Below are 21,265 nucleotides of genomic sequence, written 5' to 3'. Positions count from 1 at the left end.
GACAACATCTCCTGTCGGCCACCGTAACTTTTGACGGTTACAATTCGTAACCTCACCACTAGATGCCGCTAAAAATCATACACTGCACCTTTAAAATACTAAAGCTAAAATTACCATTTTGTAGATTATGCAAGGGTCACATCTCAGAAATCTTTTCACATGAAATTTCACTCAATGTCACAAACACTCGTAATAGGCGTAAAATAAAATGCATAGGCGACTTTCGACAAAATTTTGACAACACTGCTAACATCAAAAAAATGAAAAATTTATTCTGAAAGTTAACTTAAACTGTAAAAACTGTAAAGCACACTGGTATGCAGCTTAAGTCACTTACAAAATTTACAAACTGGAGATGCATCATGGTACTGAATGTGAAATATTAAACAATAACAGTTTTAGCTGAAAAGTGTACTTCAATGGTCAAGACTTCAGACAATCTACTTTTGTTAAACTGTCCATTAACCTCCATTTAATTAAAAACCGTTCAAATAGCCTAAAACATAAAATACACATAACAATGCTATGATTTCAATAAATATGGCAAAATATGTTTTGTACAGTACTCATCTGTATAGCACACTTTTAAATGCATTATAATCAAATTGTGCTTAAAAATATCAAACCCTTTTAGAAATTCTAAAACTGTTAAAGTGACTACTATGTGAATAGAACACCTTATTAAAGCATGGTTATCTTCAAGCATGAAATAACAGTAAAATATCCTAGCATATGAATTAAATGTTCAGAGACAAATCCCTTTATGGTAAACAAGCAATGTTGGGACTGAGGATTGAAGTATGGGAAATGAGAGGTAATGTTATATACAGCAAATGCAACAGCACTTCCATGAGTTTCCTTCCATATTTCCTTTATGTATATCCCTTTTTTCTCCTTCCCTCATTTTCTCCTTTCTCATTGCACTTACTATGTGCATTTTTAGACAAAGACAGAGCAAAACATGTCCAATAACTTAAATGCAAGGCATGAATGTTACTGCAGCAGCACAGTCCACATCAAACACAGTACATACATATAAAGCGGAATTAAAAAATAAATAATTACACACATTGAAAAATAGAGATTAAAACCAAAACCCTTTAGCAAAATAAGAAATCAGGCACTGATGGTTATTCCTTATATTTAGTGTTTACCTTTCTATACATATATTTTAACATATAATCAAAACTGAGATTGTGTCTCTATTGTAGAGACATTCAATGGGCACAGTAACAGAAATGTATGTTCTGATGCAATGCATTAGCATACTGTAACAAAATGTGCAAGATGTATGTATTCATAATATGTATGAATTAATAATAGAGAATGATCTGTAGTGATCATGTGTAGATCTTTGTGTAAGTGTGTCAGTATCTACGTAAGCCATTTCTCAATGCAGGTTTTATACACGGTTTCATTGGAGTGCCAGAAGACATGTGCAACATCTGCCATTGAACAAAGAGCCAGATCTCCTCGAGCATACAGCGTCTTCAGCCCAAATAAGTCCATTAAAAACACCTGGAAAACATGCCAGAATCATGAGGAAAAGCTGATAAATATGACCTAAGCTACAGGTACAAGAAGCAGTTCTATATTGTGAATACAGGCATGGATAAGTAAGGGATAATCCACAGCTAGATGTGCATTAAACAATTTTAATGCACGATGTTGAGGCAAAGAACTGAGTGCATCCAAAACATTTAATGCATAGCTAGCCATGGGTTGTCCTGCTTACATCATGGCCATTTGCCAGCATTGGCAACTTAAAACTATTATTGAGATAAAGTAGTGCGGAAGATTACATTAATTTGAATTAATGAACTAAAGCGTTTATTTGAATTAATTAACGAGGGGAGAGGGAGAGAGAGAGAGAGAGAGAGAGAGAGAGAGAGAGAGAGAGAGAGAGAGAGAGAGAGAGAGAGAGAGAGAGAGAGAGAGAGAGAGAGAGAGAGAGAGAGAGAGAGAGAGAGAGAGAGAGAGAGAGAGAGAGAGAGAGAGAGAGAGAGAGAGAGAGAGAGAGAGAGAGAGATGCATGTGTGAATTAACTGCGACAGCAACCAGCAATTTTACACTTACGTTTTTTTTTTTTTTTCTCACATCAATCTACCCTCCATTCCACATAAAACATAATTGTTTTGACTTTGTAACCTTTCAGGTTTTTCTTTTTAATAAATGTATGCAAGTATTCAGACCCTTTGCTATGATGTGTATATTTAGCTCAGGTTCGTCCCATTTCTCTGGATCACCTTTTAAATGTTTTTTACAATGTTTTTCTGGTACTGCCCTGTTATCTCTCACTGGCTCTAATCTGCTTGTCTGTCTGACCTCCCCTCTTGCTGACAATTTGGATTTGGTCGCTGTTTAGGCAGATTTCTGGTTTGACCCTTGCCTGGGTGATTATTCTTCTGTCTATGCTCTTGAGTTGGCCTGGAGCCAGAAGGCTTACATTGTTTCAGTTTCTGAACTTTTCAATAAAGTCTAATTAAGCATCTGTCTGCTCTTGGGTCCTTCCTACCAGAAAACCTGAAAGGAACAGCCTGCAGAGATAAGACACAGAATTGTGTCAAGGCAGATCTGGGCAAGACTACAAAAACAAAAAACATCTTCTGCACTGAAGTTTCCCAAAGTGGCCTCTATAATTACTACATGGAAGAAGGACTCTTCCTAGAGCAGGCCTTCCAGCCAAACTGAGAAATTTGGGATTTATGGCAGAGTGGTGAGCCAAAAGACACATGAAAACCTGTTTAGAAATTGAAGGGGAAAAAAGCACTGATTCAGTGAAATGAAAACAGTTTGACCCCAATTCCAAGCATCAAGTTTTGAAGAAACCACACACCGCTCATCACCTACACAATACTGCTGGTAGTATCATGTTGTGGGGGTGTTTTTCAGGGACTGGTCAGTGTAGAAGTTGGACACATGGCAATACAGAGATATCTTTAATGAAAACCTGATCTAAACCTCAAATTGGGTAAAGGTTAATTTTCTAATAGGACAATAATATGACAAAGACGCTTTATCATTATGAGGTATGATGTGTAGATTGTGAAGGAAAACATTAAAGCATTTTAGCTTAAGGCATGATAAACTCTAAATACTTTCTGAATGCACTGTAGTTCCTGAATAGGTTAATGTTTAAAACCATGATAAGAAAGAAAGAAAGAAAGAAAGAAAGAAAGAAAGAAAGAAAGAAAGAAAGAAAGAAAGAAAATATACAGTACATACATACAGTACATACATACTTTTCAACAATGTTGTCAGAGGACATATCACTCCAGAATTACAAAAAAAGGCTAAGTAATATTTATTATGCTTACTTTCTGGTTTTTCATCTCAACGACCGTCTCATTATCATCATAGAAACCAAACTGACTGAAAAGCAAGAACATGAGACATCATAAAAATCCTTTGAGAAAAAGTAAAAAAATACCATCATGTTTCAAGCTTCCGAAAATCTGAGTTATAAGATAAAAGATTGACAAGTGATTTAAGCAACCTTGACTGCCATGGTGTGATGACCCCATCATCAGGACCACCAATCAGCACCAGCTTCTTAATTCGCAGAAAATTTTGTTTCCAAGCTGTGCAAGGAGAATATTACATCACACAGAAATCACAATTACCATCCTCTTACTGAAGATGTACTTTTTAAAAAGCTGGAACTGTGATCTGGTGTCTTACCAGTAGAGTTGGGATTTGGTCTTTCATTGTTCAGTAATGCCAGATAGTCACTGCTGTTGATGTACAAGTCTATGTGATGAGGGTCTGAAAAAAAAAAACATCAGAAACATCACATATGGTCTTAAAGAGATATTAGAAATTTTCAACATAATATCTTTGCTGTAATAATAAATAACCACTCAATAAATGATCAGGGCATTGCTAGTTACTATGTTGTTCTGAGTGCTTTTAGTGTGAGGCTATTTGGTTGTTCTGGGTGGTTGCTTACTGGCCCAAGTCAAAAGAGCCCACTCATTGTCTCATTGTGTGATATTCTAGATTTGCCTCTGGCCCCTAGTCCACCCAAAAAAAAAATTTTTATATATATATATATATATATATATATATATATATATATATATATATATAATTTATATCATCAATTACTCATCCTCATGTCATTCTAAGCATGCATGACATCAGGGATTTAAAGTCCCCCTGTATTCAATAATTTTATCCCTTAAAACTCATCTTTGATCACCAAAATGGCATATTTAAGTGTTTTTTCCTTGAAAAAATATTCTTAATGCCTTAAAATAGATTTTACACTATTGCCTCATTTAGTATAAATGGTTTTATGAATATGTAAATTAGCCCCGCCTCGATTCACTTACACCAGCTCAGAGATCCACTCGAGGATCACACATTGACGTGATTGGTTACAAGGTAGTTTGTGAAGTCAGAAACACCAGCAATTTCAAACCCCAATTTTGTGAATGTCTTTGGTTCACTGCAGTTTTAAGGAGAATATACTCAGCAATTGCATTTGAACTTAACATGAATTTGCACATGGACTTAACATGGTCTTAAACCATATTAAAAACACCACATTGGCATCTAAACAACATTTAAAACTTGATTTTCACCACAGGGGGACTTTAAGCAATTTGGGGTAAAACAATAATATACAGTATAGTTTTTTATTTAAATAAGACCAATAGCATCTTAAGGTAAGAAGATATGTATTGGCAGTTTGCATAATTTCAAAGCAGTTTCAATCTAGGAAATAAAACTGCCACTTTTTGCAATGCTTGACACACCTTAGTCATAAAAATAATCAACCATCTACATAACTTTTCAGTGCATGTTTTTTTTTCTTGTAACAGCAAACAACGTTTCAAGTGAAACTTTTAACACAAAAAAGTACAATTGTTGTGCAAAAGTCTCTAGAGCAGGGGTCGACAGCCTATGGCACCACTTAATTTAGATAAAGTACCTTGCACCTGCATACAGATCTACATTTTAAGGTAATCATTCCTCATTGTAACACAGCTTGTTTTATCAAAGGCGCACTATGTAACTTTTGGTGCTCTAGCGATTAATAAACAAAACTGCATGCGTCTTGCGATAGAACATTGCAGCCGGAGCTTCTTCTCTCCGTTTATGACGAGTCACACAGGTACTATGGCTAAATCAGAATATTAAAACTTATTATAGGCTACCATAGTGATTCAGGATAAGATAAGAACACTGTTTAGAAGATGGATTCATGGTGTACTCGCTCATTATATCAATATTACGTTTTTAAGTTAGGAGCTATAAATACTATTAAAGTGTGTGAATTAAACTGCGCAAATCAATGAAAGCACACAGCTCTGACAAACCATAAGCGGGACCGCTGCTTATTAAGATCCACTCAAAACAGGACACAGATCAAGACAGTAGACGTATCACACAAGTTAAATCTTTTTCACTGACAGCTTACAGTTTGTTCTGTTGTATTTGTTGCACTTAGCTTTGAGAATTAAGAAAATAAGCTAATAAGTTAATGCTATACATTTCTGAGGTATTCAATATAGATTCCTATTAAACATTCCACACACATCAAAATAACAGTGATGTGAAAACTTTGTTCACACGTAGTGGGGTTCAATAGGGTCACATTGGAAATCTGGCAAGGTAATAACTAGGAAACTTAAAAATGGCACTCATGACAAAAAGGTTGCCGATCCCTGCTCTTAATTTTTTCTGCTTTTTAGTAATGGAACCATGTTCCTGAAGCTTGGCGTACACCAAATTCCCCTTTTTAATCACAGTTATTTATTGCCCATAATATTGTAATAAAGAATATTAATATTGGTTTATTGAATAACCAGAAAATGTAATATTCTTGTGGGCTAAACAAGCAGACACAAACGGTTGAGAACTGTTTATGAATTAGTTTGTGCATTTTTTTGCATTAGAAAATCAAGACTTCATACTGGCTATCTTAGTTATTCAGTTATAACAGTTATTCAAACTAGAAATATATTATACAGAAAACTACCAAAGTACATTCAGTCAGTGAGCGTGCACTAAAACTCCAGCGCGTTCAGCAGATTTCTTCTTCAAAAATGACTATACATTACTTCAAACATATCTGATTGGCCATTGCATTCATATGCTCAACAAAAATGTGTGATTAGTTGTAATGCTCAACAGCACGCTGCAAAAAAGACAAGCAAAAATAAATCTTTGATGCAACATGAGCACATCAAATGCAATGGTGCAATTGACACTAATTTAAATTTTTATATTTCACTTTAATCTTGACAGTCCTAACCCCAGCCGATTTACTTTTATTGTGCTGGGGCTTTTTTTTCTTCCTAAACCCCCGTTATTTCTGACCCTGATCTGCACTGATATCAATACATGGCCTCGTTACAATCGAATTGATCTCGTTACAATCCAATTGATGGATAATATCCATCATAATGACAGAAACAGTAAATAATATTTTTTAAAATATCTTCTTTTGTGTTCCACAGAAGAAAGAAGGTCATACAAGCTGCTCAGAGGGTGAGTAAATGATGAGAGAATTTAAGTTTTGGGTGAACCATCTCTTTAAATTCGACCTCAACATTTGTGTGATCATTCTAGCCATAGTACAAATGGTGTGGGCTAGTTATGTATTGGACTTTTTACTGTTTTTGCTCAAATCACTATGGAGGAACAATATTAACAGTGATGCAAGCACCATTAATAATGTAAAATAAAGGGTGAATTGTCATTAACTTATTCCTTAGCTCTTTAATATCATAGATCAATCATTTGACAAGGCAATATGTAGCTTCCTCATTTTCCCCACAATTTTGACTGATGCATGATTTATGTGTCTATCTTCTGATCCTTCCATTCACTCACCATTCCAGTAGTTACAGATTGAGATTTTCTGGCCCACTGCAGTATAGCATACATGATACAAATTGGATTTGACAAACTGAGGGAAGAGGTACTTCAGATAGTCTGTGTCTAAAAAAAAAAAAAAAAAAAGAGCAAATATCACTTATAAAACATGAGCAAAACAGAACAATTTCTCTCAAAAGAAGTCAAAAGTTTCTAATATTGAATGGTTTCACATAACACTCAATGAGTCAAAGCTTTTCAATTTAATGTTTAATCAGGTCAGCAAGTTTGTAAATGTGCTCCTCAACAGAATTAAAGAAAGTGTGTTACCTCCATACTGTCCCGCCTGCGGAGAAGACAGAGATATGAAAGAGTGCACATTATGGTCTGGAAGAGTGGACATGATTCCTCGACACACAAGGCCACCTGCAGCAGATTTAGACATGCCCTTGCTTTAATGTTTATATAAGTCAAGGTGACACACAAATGAGAAAAAAAAATAAAAATGTTTTTATGAAGAAATACACAACAGAACTGATTGCACAGACTCTATAACCTAACATTTTTTTACTTTTACAGATAAACACAAAAGCAAGCCGTAAAAATCTGGGAAATTAGTTTATATATATAAAAAAGGTCCAGGCCATATTAATTCCAAAGAAAATTTATATTTTGCTTAATCCTCTGGTGCACCTAACTTATGGGTCACTCTAGCCCAGCGGTTTTTAATAGGTGAGGCACGCTTCCCCTTGGGGGTGCCAAAGAGCCACAGGGGAGGCGCAACACGCAAAGAAAAAATAACTGTATGCAGCTCTACTGATATCGGTAATTGTGTGTGCGAGTATTAGCTTTAAAATGCGTCGTTTCCTTGTCCCAAGTCAACAGTAGTCAGCATTAAGGGAGGAGACAGGACACAGCAAAAAATGTAGGAAAAATGATCCTGGGTACTTAAAGTTAGGTTTCACTGGTCAGGGTCTGAGGCTGCACCTCTGCCACAGTGTCTGGTCTGCAAGGAGGTGCTAGCAAATGATAGCATGAGACCATGCAAACTTCGGCGTCACATTGAAACTAAGCACACAAATTTAGTGAACAAGCCAGTTGAGTTTTTTTTAGATGAAACGTGATGATTTGCAGTCACAAAAAAGCATAATAAAGTTGTTTTACACTATTAACATGAAGGCGACAGAAGTATCTTATCGTGTCGCGCTACGTATAGCAAAGGCAGGCAAACCCCATAACATTGGCAAAACATTGCTACTCCCTGCAGCTAGAGATATGTGTTCAGTGATGCTGGGAAAAGCAGCTGCTGCTAAACTTGATGCGATCCTCATCTCTGACAATACCATCCAGCGACGAATATCAGACATGGCTTGTGATGTCAAAGAGCAGGTCCTGGACTGTGTTCGTGAAAGCCCCTTTCACGCCATTCAGCTGGATGAGTCCACTGACGTTGCACACTGTGGTCAATTGATGGTGTACGTTTGGTTTATCAAAGAGCACAGTGTCCAGGAAGATTTTTTGTTTTGCGGTCCTCTACCCGCCCGCACAACAGCTGACAAACTTTTCCAGGCCTTGAATAACTTTTACCAGGCTAATTGCCTTGACTAGGGCCGGTGTTGTGGGATATGCAATGATGGGACAAGAGCAATGACCGGCCGTCACAGCGGTCTCGTAAAACAGGTGCAGGCAGTTGTCCCTGCGGCTGTCTGGAAGCACTGCATTATCCATCGCCAGGCTTTAGCAACAAAAAGGATGCCCCAAGAATTGCGTGCCGTTCTTGATGAGGCTGTCAAAATTGTGAACCTAATTAAATCACGTGCCTTAAATGCCCGTCTGTTCTCAATCCTCTGCAATGAGATGGGCGCGCTCTTCCAGCAGCAGCTCCTGCACTCCGAGGTCAGGTGGCTCTCTTGGGGGGAAAGTCCTGTCCAGGCTGTGCGATTTGCGTGAAGAAGTCCTTCTCTTCCTCACCGTGATTAACTCCCCACTGGCAAAACATCTGGCAGACATGAACTGGCTTGCTATGTTGGCCTATCTCTCCGACATCTTCGATAGGATCAACTCCCTCAACACCTCTCTCCAGGGCAAAGAGTGCCACGTCTTCTCGGTGTTCGGTGGAAATTTTCCCAACCCTGTAGGATGTTGCGGAGAAGACAGGGCTGCCTCTTAAGTCTGTCCAACCGGTCATCACTGCGCATTTGAATGGGCTGCGTGACCAGTTTGGCGAGTATTTCGGAGTGGATGCAATGGGAAATCAGTGGGTGAGAAATCTGTTCTCTTTCCCCGCCACACCCCGTGATGGACTGAGCCTGCAGGAGGAGGAGGTCCTGGTCGAGCTCAGCTCGAATATGGACTTGAAGCAGAGACTGGGAGAAATGCCGATCATGCGTTTCTGGTTGTCTGTGGAGAGCGAGTTCCCCCAGATCTCCACTAAGGCTACGAAAGTCCTAATCCCCTAACCTCCACCTACTTGTGTGTGAGTGTGGGTTTTCCACACTGACCCTGATACAAATACAGATAAAGACTGCAGATGGAGGACGACTTGCGTTTATTTCTCTCTGAAGTGCAGCCCTCCATCGAACACCTCTGCGCATCAAAAGTGTAGTCTATTTGTTCCCACTGATATGGACGATTAAATTGAAACTCAAAGTTATGTTGTCTTGAATGCATAAATTGGTTGGGCCATAGGGTTGATGTCGCTCTTGTAGCGCAAATGACGTGAATGGCGCATTTTGTTTGTTGCTTAAATCAATGTGGCTGAAATCGTTAAAAAAATGTTCGTAAAAAATAATCTGTTCGATCTAATAACATGCCTTCAATGCAGTTGACTGTTAAATGTTATGTGTTCCGTGAACAAACAGCATTGTTGTTCATTGATCAGAGAGCTGTCCATTGTGCTGATTTTGTTTGAGACGATGTGCATCTCCTTCAAATGTGCACTTAAAGCCCAGACACACTGTGCCGATTTCAGCCGTCAGGTGTCATAGGCGGTAGCTTTGGCGCCGATTACACGTTAAGCATGTTTTGTTGACTTGTGGTTAGGCCGACTGATGTTCAGTGATTTTAAAAGTAGCCTCAATTAGACCTGCATGAAGTTGGAAATTATTTGCTGTTGCAAAGAATCGTTTATGAATGCACTTTTTAAAAAGTTGTGGAAATAAAATAATATTTACATTTTATCAGTTGTTATTGAAACTCATCATTGCCTGGAACACACAAAAGATGGCATTTACTGCAGAGGCGTGTGTGGGTTAGGGCAGCCGGACGGGATTTTGGGGAAGGGGGGGCTCGGCTGTCCTTACCTACTCTAAGGGGAGGCTCACATTCACCCAATTTGAAAACCCCTGCTCTAGCCAGTCAAAAATGACCAAATAAGGTGTTTAGTCATTTTTGACTGCCTAGAGCAGGGATGGGCAACTTCGGTCCTGGAGGGCCACTGTCCTACAGAGTTTAGCTCCAACCCTGAAAAAAATCACCTGCCTGTAATTTTCTAGTAATCCTGAGGACCTTGATTAGCTTGTTCAGGTGTGTTTGATTAGGGTTGAAGCTAAACTCTGTAGGACAGTGGCCCTCCAGGACCGAAGTTGCCCATCCCTGGCCTAGAGTGACCCATAAGTTATTGCCAAAAAATGTTTTTCACATATTTCTGATAAAAAATAAAGAGTGCTTACACTAAAATGGCCACAATTTTTTTTCGCGATATTTCCGGCAGAGCAGACCCTCCAATTATTGGTTCTTAGGGTCAAAGTTAACAGAAAAAACACGAATAAAAAGTATGGCAGACCATGTCAGGTTCAACCCGTTCAACGACTTTGGCTCCCCGACTAATACTAGGGCTGCACGATTTGGGAAAAATTTCATATTGTGATTATTGAGGTCAATAATGTGATTGCGATATGCAATTGCGGTATAATAAACAAATGGTTTCATGAGTCAACTTGCTTAACTCTCAAGGAAAATGCACACACAGATTAGTGATAATGCTGAAATGTGTATTTCTCAACTCAGTGTTTTCAAATTAAAATAATATTTTTTACAAAATTAAATAATGACTTCTTTGCATTACTGCAAACTTGTTATTGTCTCAATAGTAAAATAGTATAAAATAAATCCATCCATCCATCCTCCTCCGCTTATCCGGGGCCGGGTCGCGGGGGCAGCAGTCTAAGCAGAGATGCCCAGACTTCCCTCTCCCCGGACACTTCCTCCAGCTCTTCCGGGAGGACACCGAGGCGTTCACAGGCCAGCCGGGAGACATAGTCTCTCTAGCGTGACCTAGGTCTTCCCCGGGGTCTCCTCCCAGTGGGACGCGCCCGGAACACCTTCCCGGGAAGGCGTCCAGGAGGCATCCGAAACAGATGCCCGAGCCACCTCAGCTGACCCCTCTCGATGTGGAGGAGCAGCGGCTCTACTCTGAGCTCCTCCCGAGTGACCGAGCTTCTCACCCTGAGCTCCTCCCGAGTGACCGAGCTTCTCACCCTATCTCTAAGGGATCGCCCAGCCACCCTGCGGAGAAAGCTCATTTCGACCGCCTGTATCCGGGATCTTGTCCTTTCGGTCATGACCCAAAGCTCATGACCATAGGTGAGAGTAGGAACGTAGATTGACCGGTAAATCGAGAGCTTCGCCTTGAGGCTCAGCTCTTTCTTCACCACGACAGACCGGTACATCGACCGCATTACTGCAGAAGCTGCACCGATCCGTCTGTCAATCTCCCGTTCCATCCTTCCCTCACTCGTGAACAAAACCCCAAGATACTTAAACTCCTCCACTTGAGGCAGGAACTCTCCACCAACCTGAAGTGAGCAAGCCACCCTTTTCCGACTGAGGACCATGGCCTCGGATTTGGAGGTGCTGATTCTCATCCCAGCCGCTTCACACTCAGCTGCAAACCGTCCCAGTGCATGCTGAAGGTCCTGATTTGATGAGGCCAACACGACAACATCATCCGCAAAGAGCAGAGATGAAATCGTGTTGTCACCAAACCTGACACCCTCCGGCCCCTGGCTGCGCCTAGAAATTCTGTCCATAAAAATTATGAACAGAACCGGCGACAAAGGGCAGCCCTGCCGGAGTCCAACATGCACCGGGAAGAAGTCTGACTTACTGCCGGCAATGCGAACCAAGCTCCTGCTTCGGTCGTACAGGGACCGGACAGCCCTTAGCAAAGGACCCCAGACCCCATACTCCCGGAGCACCCTCCACAGGCTGCCGCGAGGGACACAGTCGAATGCCTTCTCCAAATCCACAAAGCACATGTGGACTGGTTGGGCAAACTCCCATGAACCCTCCAGCACCCTGTAGAGGGTATAGAGCTGGTCCAGTGTTCCACGGCCCGGACGAAAACCACACTGTTCCTCCTGAATCCGAGGTTCTACTATCGGCCGTATTCTCCTCTCCAGTACCCTGGCATAGACTTTCCCAGGGAGGCTGAGAAGTGTGATCCCCCTATAGTTGGAACACACCTCCGGTCCCCCTTCTTAAAAAGAAGGACCACCACCCTGGTCTGCCATCCCAGAGGCACTGTCCCCGACCGCCACGCGATGCTGCAGAGACGTGTCAGCCAAAACAACCCCACAACATCCAGAGACTTGAGGTACTCAGGGCGGATCTCATCCACCCCCGGTGCCTTGCCACCGAGGAGTTTCTTGACTACCTCGGTGACTTCAGCCCGGGTGATGGACGAGTCCACCTCTGAGCCCTCAGCCTCTGCTTCTTCAATGGAAGACGTGACGGCGGGATTGAGGAGATCCTCAAAGTATTCCTTTCACCGTCCAATGACATCCCCAGTTGAGGTCAACAGCTCCCCACCTCTACTGTAAACAGCGCTGGTAGGGCACTGCTTCCCTCTTCTGAGGCGCCGGGACGGTTTGCCAGAATCTCTTCGAGGCCAGCCGATAGTCCTTCTCCATGGCCTCACCGAACTCCTCCCAGGCCCAAGTTTTTGCCTCCACAACCACCCGGGCTGCAGTTCGCTTGGCCTGCCGGTACCCGTCAGCTGCCTCAGGAGTCCCGCAAGCTAACCAGGTCCGATAGGACTCCTTCTTCAGCTTGACGGCATCCCTTACTTCCGGTGTCCACCACCGGGTTCGGGGATTGCCGCCTCGACAGGCACCAGAGACCTTACGGCCACAGCTCCGAGCGGCCGCTTCGACAATGGAGGTGGAGAACATGGTCCACTCGGACTCAATATCTCCAGCCTCCCTCGGGATCCGGTCGAAGCTCCGCCGGAGGTGGGAGTTGAAGATCTCTCTGACAGGAGACTCGGCCAAACGTTCCCAGCAGACCCTCACAGTATGCTTGGGTCTGCCGAGTCTGTCCAGCTTCCTCCCCCGCCATCGGATCCAACTCACCACCAGGTGGTGATCAGTTGACAGCTCCGCCCCTCTCTTTACCCGAGTGTCCAAGACATACGGCCGCAGGTCAGATGAAACGACCACAAAGTCGATCATCGACCTACGGCCTAGGGTGTCCTGGTGCCACGTGCACTGATGGACACCCTTATGCTTGAACATGGTGTTCATTATGGACAAACTGTAACTAGCACAGAAGTCCAATAACTGAACACCACTCGGGTTCAGATCAGGGGGACCGTTCCTCCCAATCACGCCCCTCCAGGTGTCACTGTCGTTGCCCACGTGGGCATTGAAGTCCCCCAGTAGAACGACGGAGTCCCCAGTTGGAGCACTTTCCAGCACCGCTCCCAGAGACCCCAAGAAGGCCGGGTACTCTGCACTGCCGTTTGGCCCGTAGGCGCACACGACAGTGAGAGACCTATCCCCGACCCGTAGGCGCAGGGAAACGACCCTCTCGTTCACCGGGGTGAACTCCAACACATGGCGGCTGAGCTGGGGGGCTATAAGCAAACCCACACCAGCCCGCCGCCTCTCACCATGGGCAACTCCAGAGTAGTGAAGAGTCCATCCTCTCTCGAGGAGTGTGGTTCCAGAGCCCAAGCTGTGCGTAGAGGTGATCCCAACTATCTCTAGTCGGAAGCTCTTAACCTCACGCACAATCTCAGGCTCCTTCCCCGCCAGTCTACCTATAGGAATACGACGCCTATCACTGTATACATATATAAGCAACTTTCGTGTTTCTCAGGAGCTAATTACCCTCCTCCGTCCCCAGCTCCTCCTCACGTCAGTCAGGTTTTGGCATTCTGATTCCCAATTCTCTAATCATGTTGTACTTTAAAAAATCTTGAATTAATGATATCTGCAATACATTCATGTTGGTTCTGTTCTGTTTACCCTAAGGGGGGGTTATTGCTGCTCTCCCTGCTCTTATCCATGCTAGGCTGCATGGATGCGCAGGGAGTTCTTGCCCAGAACGGAACCATACCGCCAATCCAAACTGTATGCTAATTGTCAATCGTATTCGACGATAGTGCTCCTGACAGAATTGAATGTGTGGCGTGAGAGCATGTGAAGTGTCAATTGCGTGAGTCTCACGCTGAATAAGGGTGTCACGATTCTCCAAATGCTCGATTCGATTACATTTTCGATTCTAAAGTCACGGTTCGATTCGATTCTCGATTTAAAAAAAAATTTTTTTGAAAGCACAAGCTATGCCATTTTTAGACTTTTATGCAATATAATAATATCTGACCTTTGTTCGCAATGTACCACACACTACATTGTCAAATTTAAAATGTTTATTAACAACATAATGTAACAATAACTTATATCTTAAGTCAATTGGAAACTTAAACAATATAACCTTACAGTCCCGGGGTTCCCTGGCACGGCATTTTAAATTGGGTTCCCACAGTGTTTGCAACGCAGTACGAGAGAACGTTCTCGTATGGGAACGTACATGGTTACTTATGTAACCTCGGTTCCCTTAGAGATAAGTGAACAAGTACTGCGTTGCCTTGCCGTGCTACTTCGCTCATAGGTACTTCGCTTCAGACGATTTAAACCTAAAGTCCTTTGGCGAGTTTTCTCTGAATTTATACACTTCAGCCGCGTCCAAATTGGCGCGCTCGAGGTTGGCAGGGCGCCAAGCGCTCCCATTGGACCGCACGCCACTGCTAACTCGCCATAGGTTCGTGCAGTTGCAGCACAGCACAGCCAGCTCGCTCAGACGAGCTATGATGCTCTCGCTGTGCAGCTGCAATGCGTTTTAAAATAAAGGCTTCAATATTCTCGAGAAAAGGATTTTTACCTATTACAGGCAAGCCGAGCTGACGTGACATATGGGGCGTGGCAGCATCGACGATTCCATTTTTTGATTCGATGATCGAGATTGAGCATTAATTTCGAATCGAAATCATGACGCTGAATTAGTGAGATTTGGCAGCCCTGCTCTCTCTGCTCAGTGTCGGTTATCTTATAGCCAAAATATCGCCATATAACAGAGGTAGATTTTTTTTTCTGGCCACCAGTTCAGTGTCCGTCTGCTCGGCATCCATCTTCACCTGTTCTCCACGCTGCCGGAAAAAGTCACGACGTGACCATACGCTCCACACGTGCCACTACCTAAATTGAAACTGACTGATCTTCTTTTTATTAGCGGTGTAGAAAATGGGCAAACAGCTCTCAGAGAGAATGGGTTGTCATGTCCACACATTATTTATTTAATAAAATCGCAGAATTTTGCGTCATATAATCGCATAGGCTTGACATCGCAATTGCACTATGATTAATCGTGCAGCACTACTGCATACATCACGCGGCGAAAGCATGAGTGACAAACTCCATGTCAGCACAATGTTAAAACAATAATTACGATATCATCACAGACGATATACATGTGCGTAGGGCTGTGCGATATGTATTGTCTATGATGATATCGCAATTATTGTTTGATATAGAAAGAACTTTCAATTGAACTTACATTTACCCATTTTCTACTACTCCTTTCTTTCTTTCTCCAACATGATTACATAATATGCTGCTGTAAATGCCATGAATTGTCAAACAAGTAAATCCACAAAGTAAAAAAAAAGAAGAAAAATCATATAATGCTAATTAGTTTTAATCTGGTAAAGTATTTAGATATCTAAGTCAAAGTGTTATCTAAAATGTAAGACCTTTCATAAGTAAAAATAAGACTTCAATTTTAAAAATCAAATTTAATACTTTTTAAGGATCTGCAGAAACCCTGAGAAATTGTTAATAAAATAATGTCACAACAACGCAAATACGCGAAAAAAGCGGCCCAGACATGTTTTTAAGAGATTTGACCATCCAACATACATTAAAAGTTAGAAAATGAAAAGTTATGTTCCAGCCATGCATAAAATCCCAGCACAGCAACAGAAGATAGGATGAAAAGGTGTTTTTTTAATCGCTGCACAGCAATCCATGGCGGACTGTTATGTTGTTGCAACATGTGGTGCACATTGTGCCTTACAATGCACCCTAGCCATACCTATATTCACAACATAGCATGGCCTATCTTAATCTAATGCCTAACACACTATTGTTTTGGTTATAGACCTTGTGAGTAGCAGATGAGGTGGATGCCATCAGCTGCATTCTGCATGATGGGATATATGGCTTCTGCAAAGCCCTCCACTTGCTTCCAGAGTGGCTGAAGACTGGCACTGCGGTCAAACAGGTCTAGGACAGTCACATTAGTACCTGGGTGAGACTGTAACCAGATAAAACAAACACACAAATCAATTACATATGAACAGACAACAATCTGACCTCTACAACAACTAACTAACGCTGCGTTCACGTGCAATTGGAATTATCGTAAATACGAGTTTCCTAGTTAAGGAAATAGGACATGAATGCCCTCGTATTTACCACAGGCAAGCTCGGGGATAATTTTGATAGCCAAGTTCCCGAGTAGGGCGGTCCATAAACTTTAAACATGGCAGAGGGGAGAACGATTGCTGCTGTGACTGGTATTTTGTGTATATGTATGTATGTATGTATGTATATATATAGCAAAAATAGCCTGCATTTGATCAGAAATTCTAGAATCGTAAGAAGGCTGACCATCTAGATAGCGCAGTGAATTTATATGGTTGTCAATAAATGGGATGCTAAATTTCATTTTGGTAATAAGATTTTCCCAATAAATAGGCAAGAAAATACCTGGTATCCTTCATAGTCCTGTAATTTCCGGCAACAAAGCACTTCAATGCGATGAGCTCGTAATTACGACTCAGAAATGGGAAGTAGGACATTTTCGATAGCATGTGAAGGCAGCATAACTACAACAATAGACCATCTCTCTAGAAATGGCTCATTATTTTATTTCAGTAAATATACCTTTCACATGACAGCAGACAGTTCTATATTTATACAGTAGTCAACATTTAAAGTGGATCAAAACCTTTCATCAAAGTTATAGGCCTACATGAACTTTAAACAATACCCGTTCTTGTCATAGGACAATAGGGCTGTCACTTTACGTTCGAAAATCGATTGCACAATCAATCGGACCAACCAACGCAAGTTTCGAAAACGAAAATAGGGAATCGATTTTAACGGTCTTTTCTCGGAGCGCGTCCAGCTCGTCATGTTATGCCCGCAGCGAACGCGCGTCATTTGCAACTGCAGGCTCTGACAAACACGCATAACAGCAAATGATCCTTCTGCATAATGTGTCTCTTTTTACTACAAAACTGTGAATTTTCCCGGTATTCAGACAGTTTCATGCATTCAGATACAGATTCGGGCTACGGTCTACAAACGCCTACGTAGGCGAAATTTGTTTGACATTTCTAATCGTAAACACAGCCATGTTGAAGACTGAGGTAATGTTTTTCATATATGCTGCTATGGCAGTCCACTCTGCTTATTGCTTTTCGAGAATGTTGCACTAGTCATTGTGCGCGAAACTTCACGCCAATAAATCATCAGAAATATTGCTGACTTGAGCGCGTCAGGCGCGGCGCGCCCTCTTTACGTTCGTCTTAATGCCTGTTAGTTGTCCGTGGATTTGCCCATATTTGGCGTTTTATTTTTCAATTTTCGATTTTACAATCGATTCAATGAACACTTATGTCTCAAAAATCGAACAGGATTTTTAACAAAAGTGACAGCCCTATAGGACAACTTTGATTAACTTTTTTGATCCACTTCACATATATACACACACAGAGCCGGACAGTAACTGAGTACATTTACTTGAGTACAGTACTTAAGTACAGTTTTGAGGGATCTGTACTTTACTCGAGTATCATTTTTGGGGAGTACTCATGACTTTACTCAAGTACATTTGAGAGGCAAATATTGTACTCTTTACTCCACTACATTTCTATCCATAACTGTGAGTACCCGTTACTTCTTCTAAAAAAAAAAAATAAAAAAAAAAATAAAAAGGAAAAAAGAAACATCTCGGAAACCCTCTCAAATGTGATTGGATTGTGCAGGCGCCACTGATTGGGACAGCCTATCAGCAATCACCTTCAGCTTTCCGCCAAAGTCAACTCCATGGTCAGATTTAGATAAGAGACGAAACCATGGACGAAACAATGGATGAAGACGCAGCAGGTCCATCCCGGGAGCGATATTTTTTTTCCCAGGATGGTAGGGGAAGACTCATGAATATTCATTAGGGAAGTCATCCCTGATTGGTCTTAACCCCAGTGACGGGTAGGTTTAGGGGCGGGGTTATGGAGGTCATAAGACCCCCAGTGATGGGTAGGTTTAGGGGAGGGGTAGGTATCGCATCCCGGGAAAGTGCCAAGCCGTGGCCCCACCTCGCCAGACTATTTCAATTTTCTGAACAAGTTAATGATAGTTTTCGGTTCAATTGTTTGCTGTGTTTACCAATGTAAGCACTGTGGCAGTATTAATGCAATATTTAGAAAATGTATGATTTAGAAAATCTACTCTTGCACTCTTGATACTCAAGTACTTTTAAAAACAAGTACTTTAGTACTTTTACTTAAGTAGACATCTGACTGTAGTACTTTTACTTGAGTAAAATTTAGCAAGGGGTATCTGTACTTTTACTCAAGTAATGTAGCTGTGTACTCTGTCCGCCTCTGTGTGTGTGTATATATATATATATATATATATATATATATATATATATATATATACACACAGAAAAAAAATAATATTGTGAAATATTATTATATTTGTAAAAAATGGTTTCCTATATAAATATATTTGATTTCTGTGATGCAAAGCTGAATTTTCGGCATCATTACTCCAGTCCAGTGTCACATGATCCTTTAGAAATCATTCTAATATGCTGATTTAATACTCAGTTATTATCAATGCTGTAAAAAGTTGTGCTGCTTAATATTTGATTATATGTGATACTTTTTTATGTATATGTGATACTTTTTTCAGGATTCACTGATGAATAAAAAGTTAAAAAGAACTGCATTTATTCAAAATAGCTTGAACAGAAGATACTTACATGTCTCCTAGAAGACAAATGAAGTGCAATTTACCTTGATCTTCAAATTCAAAAATTGTACACCCCCCAGTACTTAATGCATTGTGTTTCCTTCTGGGGCATCAGTGAATGTTTGAACCTTTTGTAATACTAGCGTATGAGTCCCTCAGTGTGAAAAAATGGATGTCAAAATCATACAGTCATTGCTGTAAAGGGTTAAATGCAAAAGATGCTGGAAAACCTAAGAATTTGAGGGACCTGGAGGATTTTTCTAAAGAACGTTGGGCTGTTTAACTGCTCAGGACAAACAAGGAACTCATGACCATCACAAAAAAAAAAAAAAAAAAAAAAAAAAAAACAACAACGAAAAAACCAGCCGTGGATCATCCATGTAACAACACACAGTAGGCCTATTAAGAATCAAGGGTATGTAAACCTTTGAACGGGGTCATTTTTATAAATTCAGCTTTTTTTTTTTTTTTGTCATGTGGACTTTATGTAAACATCCTTAATGTAAAATATCTTATTCAGGACAATATTAAATAAAAAATAGCATGCATTTTGTATGATCCCTCTTATTTTGTTAAAATTAACATTTAGCAGATTCTGCAAGAGGTATGTAAACTTTTGAGCACGACTGTATAATTGGCACAATTATTTTGTTGATTCTCTATTTACATTCCTAAATGACAATTCATGGGTCACTTAAAACAAATAAACCACATGTTTTGTTTTTGGCATATCTTAGAGTTAACGTTACATGTATGGCACGTTTAATATAGCATTTATTCAAAACGATTGTTATACCATTTTATATTCTCACTGTACCATGGTACCACCACACAACTTTTTGTCCTTATTATTTAAGTTTCTGTAGAGTTATTGTGTGTATATTGACTCTGAGCAAATTTACAGACTTGATACTCTTCAGCAGCTCGTAACTGTTAAAACAGAGTAAACGTTAGGTAACACATAGATCACATTAATGGTTTACCAGGTTGATGAATCGGTGTAGGTTGATAAAGTCAGCAGAAGTGTCGAAGAGCCCGTGAACGATGATCACCGGTTTATACGCGACACACACACACAACACACATACAGCAACCAACGACAACACACACTTCATCATAAAAAATAACAATAAAAATAAAACACTAAATTTTATATAGGTAAAATAACGTCTAAAACACTATTATAAAATAAAACATTTAAAAATCATAAGTAATTCCTTAGAAAGCTCTATTTGAGTTACTGCAAACGCATTTGCGCCATGTGCCTTCGCCTCCGTCTATCATATTTAGGCCTAACTTACATGTAGCGGTTTGTGTTGCTTCCGGTTAGTGCATCAACGCAAGCGTTCACTACGTCACTTCCGGGCTCAGTTGCCTGATGTCTTTCCAGCAGGCGGTCAGGGTTTCATATTATTTTGAAGGTACCCCCAGGCGCCGCCATTGGCTAGCGGACCCCCACCTGCTGTTAGCATCCCATTGACTCCCATTCATTTTGGCGTCACTTTGACAGCGAATAACTTCACATCTGAGGCGTTTAAAGACTCCATTTGTCCATTATTTATTTCTAAAGAAACACGAAAATGTATAAAAGGCTTCATTACCTTGTAGCTTCCGTTATGGCCCCGTAGAAGCAATTTTTGTAAAAATAGGCTAACGATTGCGTCATAACCACGCGACTCTCTGTCGCACAGTAGAGAATTACCGTATGGACAGGAGGAGAAGCTCGCGGGCAATCGGGGGGACGTGGAGGCAAAGTGACCAAATAATTAATCAGAATACATAGCAAACGTTTCTCTTGCCTCTAGCTCATGGACACCTCCTACTCACACTCTCCGTCTCTGCAAGATTCGGAAGGGAATGATTTAGATTTCGCTTGGCACAGCTACTAGAAGACAGACGGGTTGCTCACGTCACATCTACGTCGTCAAGCTCAGTTTGAGTCTGCGCAGTACGCTCGACCCCCAGGAAGTAAGAGTTTCTAATTGGCTTCACTTTGTCTCCGTTGAATCCAATGGGGTCGCTGTGTCCATTTCTTTTACTGTCTATGCTTTCCAGACATGAAGCTGAATTCGAAATTGCATACTTACTATTCTGTTGAGCCAATCATTTTTAAA

At 41.1% G+C, this 21,265-nt stretch overlaps 1 protein-coding gene across 1 annotated transcript; it reads right to left on the bottom strand.

The window, feature by feature from the left end:
* Positions 1 to 247: 247 nt before the first annotated feature.
* ppt2b (palmitoyl-protein thioesterase 2b) lies at positions 248 to 20,445 on the bottom strand. The gene is made up of 8 exons (XM_079878439.1): positions 20,135 to 20,445; positions 16,269 to 16,422; positions 7,156 to 7,251; positions 6,844 to 6,951; positions 3,682 to 3,765; positions 3,497 to 3,581; positions 3,318 to 3,372; positions 248 to 1,518 (listed from the first exon to the last, which is right to left on the bottom strand). Exons 1-8 carry the CDS (start codon positions 20,267 to 20,269, stop codon positions 1,375 to 1,377), a joined length of 861 nt encoding a protein of 286 aa, XP_079734565.1. The 5' UTR covers positions 20,270 to 20,445; the 3' UTR covers positions 248 to 1,374.
* Positions 20,446 to 21,265: the final 820 nt, after the last annotated feature.

This window comes from Squalius cephalus, assembly GCF_949319135.1.
Source record: "Squalius cephalus genome assembly, chromosome: 8".
Lineage (NCBI taxonomy): Eukaryota > Metazoa > Chordata > Actinopteri > Cypriniformes > Leuciscidae > Squalius > Squalius cephalus.
Note: the sequence above shows the minus strand (reverse complement) of the source record. Positions and strands in the feature narration are given on the sequence as shown.

Bases quoted from the DNA above. Each gene is read 5' to 3' on its own strand.
- ppt2b (XM_079878439.1), bottom strand. From the start codon at position 20,269: ATGATGAAGTGTGTGTTGTCGTTGGTTGCTGTATGTGTGTTGTGTGTG. The intron at 7,252-16,268 runs GTCTATAACCAA...AATCTGCTGCAG, and splicing joins CCTCATCTGCTACTCACAAG to GTGGCCTTGTGTGTCGAGGA. The intron at 3,582-3,681 runs GTAAGACACCAG...CTCCTTGCACAG, and splicing joins ACCAAATCCCAACTCTACTG to CTTGGAAACAAAATTTTCTG.